The sequence below is a fragment of the Falco naumanni genome (assembly GCF_017639655.2).
Source record: "Falco naumanni isolate bFalNau1 chromosome 13 unlocalized genomic scaffold, bFalNau1.pat SUPER_13_unloc_1, whole genome shotgun sequence".
Taxonomy (NCBI): domain Eukaryota; kingdom Metazoa; phylum Chordata; class Aves; order Falconiformes; family Falconidae; genus Falco; species Falco naumanni.
Window position 1 is genome coordinate 75,521 of NW_024427338.1, and position 7,678 is coordinate 83,198.

Genomic DNA, 7,678 nt, shown 5'->3' on the forward strand with positions numbered 1-7,678 from the left:
CCGTGTCCCGGTCCCCAGCGCCCCCCCCCCCATCCCCCCCGTGTCCCCCGGCCGCAGACCCCGGTGGCCCCGCCCCCGGCCGCCCCCGGCCCCGCCCACTCCCCAGGGACCTCTCCCCCGCCGCTACCTCCTCACCATGGCAACCCCTCCGCTGCGAGACGGGCGGGAGAATCAGCCAATGGCGGCGCGGCCGCCGCGTTCCTATTGGCCTTCCTGCCCCGCCGGGGTGGGGCGCGGTGGGGATTGACGGCAGCGTCGAGCTAATGGGGCGGGGGGCGTCCGCTTCGCGCCTTGGGGTCTGCCCAATGGGCGCGCGGCGTGGGCGGGCCGGCGGCGGCGGGCCGGGGCGCTCCGGAAGCGGAGGGGGCCGGGGGAAAATGGCGCCCAGCTCGAAATCGGAGCGGGGCGGCCCGGGGGGGAAGCGGGGCCCGGCGGGGGCGGCCGGCGGCTCCTCGGTGGGGCCGGGCCCGCGGGGCCGCCGCGAACACGTCGTGAGGCAGCTCGACCGCGTCAAGGTGAGCGGGGGGCGGCGGGGGGGCTGGGGGCGGCGGGGCCGTGAGGGGGCTCTGAGGGGAGCCAGGGCCTGAGAGGTCTCTGAGGGGGGCTGGGGGCGGCAGGGGGCCTGAGGGAGCTCTGAGGGGACCCGGGGGGCACGGGTGGCCTGAGGGAGCTCTGAGTGGGGCTGGGGGTGGCAGGGGGCCTGAGGGGGTCTCTGAGGGGGGGTGGGGGTCACGGGATCCTAAGGGAGCCCTGAGGGGGCTTTGAGGGGAGCCAGGGCCTGAGAGGTGTCTGAGGGGGGCTGGGGGCGGCAGGGGGCCATGAGGGAGCTCTGAGGGGACCCGGGGGCCACGGGTGGCCTGAGGGAGCTCTGAGGGGGGCTGGGGGCGGCAGGGGGCCTGAGGGGGTCCTCTGAGGGGGGGGTGGGGGTCACGGGGTCCTAAGGGAGCCCTGAGGGGGGCTCTGAGGGGGGGTGGGGGGTCACGGGGTCCTAAGGGAGCCCTGAGGGGGCTCTGAGGGGGGGCTAGAGCTGTTGGGGCACCTCTGGGGGAGCCGGGGGCTGGGGGCGGGGCTCAGGGGGGTTCTAAGGGGGTCTGGGGGCGGCGGGGGGGCAAGGGGAGTCCTGAGGGGGGCTTGGGAGGGGGGGTGAGGGGGGTCCTGGAGCGGGGGGACTGAGTGGGGGTCTTGTGGTAATTCTCTGAGCTGGGGGAAGGGCTGAGGGGTCAGAGGGACCCCTCAGCTTGGGGGGAGGGGCGTTGGGGGGGCATGGGGATGTGCACAGGATTGAGGGGGGGTCCCTGACATTGCAGCCCCCCCCCTCCCCCCCCCCCCCCGGCAGTTCTTCCTTGGGTCTTCCGTGAGCTGCCACCACAATATGGGGGGGGGGGGGGGTCTAGGGGAAGGGACACACGGGAGCTGGGGGTCTGGGAAGGGGGGGGGAACACCTGGGGGCGGGGGTCCCTGACGCCCACCCCCCCCCCCCAGATCAGCGGGCAGCTCTCGCCCCGGCTCTTCCGCAAGCTGCCGCCGCGCGTCTGCGTCTCCCTGAAGAGCATCGTGGACGAGGACTTTCTGTGCGCGGGGTGAGGCCACGGGGGGAGGGGGGTTAAGGGGTGACCCCTCCCCATCGTGGGGGTCTCGCTCTCGCTGCCATGTCCCCCCACCCCCCCCCCACCCCCCCAGGCACATTTTCCTCGGCTTCTCCAAGTGCGGCCGCTACGTCCTGTCCTACACCAGCAACAGCGGCGACGACGATTTCTCCTTCTACATCTACCACCTCTACTGGTGGGAGTTCAACGTCCACAGCAAACTCAAACTGGTACGGCTGGGGGGGGGACTGGTGGGACCCCCCTCCCGGCGCTGAGGGGGGCTCCCGGCAGTCGCCCACCCTCCCCCCTCACCGCCCCGTGTCCCGCAGGTGCGGCAGGTCCGGCTCTTCCAGGACGAGGAGATTTACAGCGACTTGTACCTGACGGTCTGCGAGTGGCCCAGCGACTCCTCCAAGGTCATCGTCTTCGGCTTCAAGTAAGCGCTTGGGACCCCCTCCCCTCCCCCTCCCCGCAGCCCCCCCCCCCAAACACCTCACCGCGCCCCCCCCCTGCCCCCCAGCACCCGCTCGGCCAACGGCCTCTTGGTCAACATGATGATGATGAGCGACGAGAACCACCGCGACATCTACATCAGCGCCGTGGCCGTGCCGCCGCCGCGCCACTGCCCCGGCTGCCGCGCCATGGCCCTGGCACACCCCGGTGAGCCCCCCGCCGCCCCCCCCAGCACCCGGTGGCCCCCCCACCCCCCCCCCCCCCGGCTGAGCGCGGTTTCTCCCGGCAGGCGAGCGGCAGGCGCATTGCCTGCGCCACGGCTTCATGCTGCACACCAAGTACCAGGTGGTGTACCCCTTCCCCACCTTCCAGCCCGCCTTCCAGCTCAAGAAGGACCAGGTGGTGCTGCTCAACACCAGTTACTCACTGGTGGCCTGCGCCGTCGCCGTCCACGCCGCCGGTACAGACCCCTGCACCCCCCCCCAGCCCCCCGCAGATCCCCCCACAACCCCTTCACCACCCCCCGGTAACCTCCCGCTCCCTCCCGCAGGTGATGACGACGCCAACCCTTGCCAAATCCTGTACGAGCGCCGCAGCGCGCCGGTGCCGTGCCGCCGGGCAGGATGCGTGCCGGCGCGGGCGGAGGAGCTGGGGGAGCGGGAGGGGGGCGCGGGGGGGCAGCCCCTGGGCGGGCGGGGGGTGGGGGGGGAGGGGCAGCGGGTGGGCGCGGGGCTCTCGCCCGCCGTGGCGAAAGCCAAAGAGTTTGTCGCCGACATCTTCCGCCGCGCCAAGGGGGCCGCGGCACCGGCCGAGGAGGACGAGGAGGAGGAGGAGGATGGTGGCGCCGCCACCGCCTGTCACCCCCCGGCCGCCCCCGCCCCCCCCCGCGGGGCGCTGCCAACCCCCCCCCCCCGCCAGCCCCCCCTGCGCCCCCCCCCACGCCCCCCCCCGAGCCCGGCTACGTCAACTACACCAAACTGCGCTACGTGCTGGAGCCCGGCGAGCCCACCGCGCCCGAGGAGGGTAAGCCACCACGGGGGGGGGGCCTGGCGAGCCCCCCACCCCGTCTGACCCCCCCCCACCCTATTTTCCCCCTCCCCCCCCCCCCCAGAGTATGAGGATGACAAGATCTCGCTGCCCTTCGTGGTGACCGACCTGCGCGGCCGCAGCCTGAAGCCGCTGAAGGAGCGAGCGACGGCACAGGTGGGCGCGGGGGGGGTGGGGGGGACACCCCCCCCCCCAGTTTGGCGTCGCGGGGGGGTGACAGCAGCCCCCCGCCCGCCCCCCCCAGGGGCAGTACCTGACGGTGGAGCAGCTGACGCTGGATTTCGAGTACGTCATTAACGAGGTGATCCGGAACGACGCCGCGTGGTCCCGCCAGTTCTGCTCCTTCAGCGACTACGACATCGTCATCCTCGAGGTGGGGGGGGGGGGGGGGGGCAGGGATGCGGTGGGACCCCCTCGGCCCCCCCCCCCGCCCCCCCCCAGCTCACCCCTGTGTGTTTCCCCCCCCCCCCAGGTTTGCCCTGAGACCAACCAAGTTGTCATCAACATCGGGCTGCTGCTCCTGGCCTTCCCCTCGCCCGACGAGGAGGGGCAGCTTCGGTGAGGGGGCTGGGGGGGCCCCAAATCCCGCCCCCCCCCCCCACGCCTGAGCCCCCCACTCCCACCTGAGCGCCCCCCCCCTCCCGCAGACCAAAGACCTACCACACCAGCCTGAAGGTCGCCTGGGACCTCAACACCGGCACCTTCGTCACCGTCAGCGTGGGGGACCTCAGCGAGGTCAAGGGGCAAACCAGGTGGGGGGGGGGCGGGATTTGGGGGGGGGGGGGGGGGCGCGTTTGAGGACCGGGAGGGGCAATTTAGGGTGATGGGGTGAAATATGGGGCTGGGGGGGGGCAATTTAAGGTGTAGGGGGGTGGATTTAGAGGGCTGGGGGGGGGGGCAGTTTGGGGGCTGGGGGGGCAATTTAGGGTGTAGGGGTGACTTTAGGGGGCTGGGGGGGCACTTTAGTGTAATGAGGGTGGGATTTTGGGTCGGGGGGGGGGCATCTTGCATCCTGGGGGGGGCAACTTGGGGGTTGAGGGGGGCAATTTAGGGTAAGGGGGGGTAATTTGGGGGCCGGGGGGGGGCAATTTAGGGTGCAGGGGGGCAGCTGGTGGCCTGGGGGGGGCAACTTGGGGGCTAAGGGTGTCGACTGGGGGGCCGGGGGCAGTTGGGGGGGCAATTGGGGGGGGGGGGGGGGGGCGGGCAGCTCAGGTGCGCCCCCCAGCGGCAGCGTGTGGAACTCGCACTGCAAGGGCTGGGGGGGGCAGTTTGTGGGGGGGCAGTTAGCAGTGGGGGGCAGCTCAGGTGCGCCCCCCAGCGGCAGCGTGTGGAGCTCGCACCGCAAGGGCTGCGTGGACACGGTGATGAAGTGGCTGGTACCCGAGAGCAGCGGCCGCTACGTCAACAGGATGACGAACGAGGCGCTGCACAAAGGTGGGGGGGGTGGGGGGGGTCCCCGGGGGGGGGGGGCGGCGGCGGGGGGGTGTCCCGGGGGTCCCCCCGAGGGATCCTGGGGGCCCAACCTCCCCCCTCCCCCCCCCACAGGCTGCTCCCTGAAGGTGCTGGCCGACAACGAGCGCTACACCTGGATCGTGCTGTAGGATGGGGGGGGGGGGCTCCCCCCCAACTCCCCCATTTTTGGGGCCATTTGGGTTTGGTTTTTTTTTGGTATTGTTTTTTTGTTTTTTGTTTTTTTTTATTTGTGGTTTTTTTTCGCTCGTTTTTCCGCTCAGTGTTTCTAGGGGGGGAGCACCCCCCACCCCCCAATAAATATCCCCGATTTCCACCTTCCTGCCACCTTTCTTCACGCAGAGGGGCCAAACCTGCGGCTTTCGGGAGGAATTTTGGGGTAAATCCGGAGGATTTTGGGGCTCCCCGGGTGTGTGTGTGTGTGTGTGTGTCCCATTCCCCGCCCCGCCCCCCCCCCCCCCCCGGGCGCAGGGAGGGGCGGGGGGCAAAGACCACGGCGGACTTTATTCTTAAGAAAGAGCTACAAAAGGTAGAAAACAGCGTCTGCGGGGGGAGGACGACACGGGAGGGGGGAGGGGCGGGGAGGGGGGGGAGGGGCAGGGGTGCCCCCGCCCCTCCCCCCCCTCCCCCTCCCCCCCCCCCAAAATAGAGGTTTGATTTTTCTGGGGTTTTTTTTCTTTCTTTTTTTTTTTTCACACGGGCTCTCGATTGCCACAAACACCGACCCCGACACCCCCCCCCGACACCCCCCCCCCCCCCCCGCCGTAGGGGGGGGCCCCGGCCACACGCGGGGGGAGGGGTGGGGGTGGGGCAGGGGGTACAAAAGCACAGAATCGATCGAAAAACTAGGATATCTACTGGGGGGGGGGAGGGGTGGGAGCCGAAGCGCGCGGGGGGAGGGGCAGGGGGGGCCCCTTCATGCGGGGGGTGTGTGTGTGTTGGGGGGTCCTGGCATAAGGCAGCGGGGGCAGGGGGGTGTTTGGCACTGGGGGGGCAGGGGGGCCCCCCAATATTGGGGCGGCTGGGGGGAGGGGCAGCGTTAAGGATTCCCCCACCCCCCACCCCCCGCGGGCTCTGTGCCCCCCCCTCCCCGTGTATCATCCCCCCCTCCCCCCCCTCCCCTCCAAAGGGTCCCTAAGTCGCCCCCCCAGGTTGGGGGGGGGGGCCCATCCCCAAATCCTGCGGGTCCCTTTGCTGGAGCAACTCGGGGGGGGGGGGGGGGGGGGTGGGGGTGTCACCCCTCCCCCCACCCCCCCCCCCTCAGCAGTGGGGGGAGGGGCGGGGGGGGGGCTTTGGCACACGGTCCCGGCGCTTTGCGTAAGGCACATTATCGCCGCTGAGCGACCCCCGCCCCCTCCCCCCCCCCCAACCTCGGGGAGCTCCGGGGAGGGGGGGGCGCTGGGGGGGGGGGGGAATGGGCGCGGGGGGGGGGAGGGGCAGGGGGTTACCGGGCGGGCGGGGCCCTCAGCTGGAGGGCAGGGCCTGGACAAAGAGGCCGCGGGTGTCGCCGCGGGGGAGTTTGGCCGGGGGGGGCTCCAGGGGGTCGGGGGGCAGCGCCGCCCCCTCCCCCGCCCCCAGCGCCATCTCCTGCGGCAGCTCCTCGTCGCTCTCCTCCTCCTCCTCCTCCTCCTCGTCTGGGGGGGATGGGCACAGTGAGGGGGGGTGGGGGGGTTGCAACACCCCGGGCTCCCTCCCACACCCCACCCCCCCCCCCCAAAGCCCCGCCACGGGCTGTGAAGGGATCGGCCATCAGTAGGCTCCAGAGTGAACACACACACACGGGGGCGGGGCAGTGGGGAGGCGGGGCAGCGTGGAGGGGCGGGGCAGTGGGGAGGCAGGACAGGGTGGAGGGGCGGGGCAGTGGGGGAGGGGCGGGGCAGCCCTTACCCTTGTCGGGGTCCAGGGAGTTGAGGGAGCTGGTCAGGTTGGCGAACTGCGGGTGGGGGGGTGACGGTGAGGGGCCGGGAACAGCCACCCCGCAGTGTCACTGTCACCCCCCCCCCATCACCCCCCACTGCCACCGTCACCCCCCACTGTCACCCCCTGCCACCATCACCCCCTGTTGTCACCCCTGCCACCACTACCACTGTCACCTGCCACCACTGTCACCCCCCAGTGTAACCCCCTGCCACTACTGTCACCCCCACCACTGTCACCTCCTCCCACCACCGTCACTCCTCAGTGTCACCCCACCACCACCATCACCCCCAGTCACCTACTGCCACCATCACCCCCTTCCACCAGCCCTAATGCCACCAAGTGCCACCGTCACCCCCACTGTCACCCCTGCCACTACCACCACCGTCACCTTCCACCGCTGTCACCAACCACCACCACTGTCACCCCGTGTCACCCCCTGCCACCACCATCACCCCCTTCCACCAGCCCTGCTGCCACCAAGTGCCACCAGTCACCCCCCACTGTCACCCCCTGCCATGACTGTCACCCCACACTGTCACCCCCTGCCACCACCATCACCTCCTTCCACCAGCCCTGCTGCCACCAAGTGTCACCAGTCACCCCCACTGTCACCCCCTGCCACGACTGTCACCCCCCACTGTCACCCCCTGCCACCACCATCACCTCCTTCCACCAGCCCTGCTGCCACCAAGTGTCACCAGTCACCCCCACTGTCACCCCCTGCCACCACTGTCACCCCCCACTGTCACCCCCTGCCACCACCATCACCCCCTTCCACCAGCCCTGCTGCCACCGAGTGCCACCAGTCACCCCCCACTGTCACCCCCTGCCACCACTGTCACCCCACTTTCACCCCCTGCCACCACCGTCACCCCCTTCCTCCAGCCCTGCTGCCGCGAAGTGCCACCAGTCACCCCCCACTGTCACCCCCTGCCACCACTGTCACCCCTAGTGTCACCCCTTGCCACCACCATCACCCCCTTCCACCAGCCCTGCTGCCACCAAGTGCCACCAGCCACCCCCCACTGTCACCCCCTGCCACCAGCCCTGCTGCCACCAAGTGCCACCAGCCACCCCCCACTGTCACCCCCTGCCACCACTGTCACCCCACTGCCACTGCCATCCCCCAGCATCACCCCTGCCGCCACCACCACCTCCATCCCCCCCCAGCGTCACCCCTACCCGTCCCCGTCGTCCCCCCC

The 7,678-nt window shown here is 71.2% G+C and overlaps 1 protein-coding gene across 1 annotated transcript; it reads left to right on the forward strand.

The window, feature by feature from the left end:
- The first annotated feature begins 372 nt into the window (after positions 1-372).
- On the forward strand, positions 373-4,872 carry DCAF15 (DDB1 and CUL4 associated factor 15). Its single transcript, XM_040581030.1, is given in 14 exon segments — positions 373-515; positions 1,483-1,580; positions 1,681-1,816; positions 1,916-2,022; positions 2,107-2,246; positions 2,329-2,499; positions 2,590-2,936; positions 2,939-3,062; positions 3,151-3,242; positions 3,331-3,459; positions 3,559-3,644; positions 3,734-3,838; positions 4,405-4,520; positions 4,632-4,872. Coding segments are annotated over 14 exon segments (1,845 nt in total). The 5' UTR covers positions 373-377; the 3' UTR covers positions 4,688-4,872.
- Positions 4,873-7,678: the final 2,806 nt, after the last annotated feature.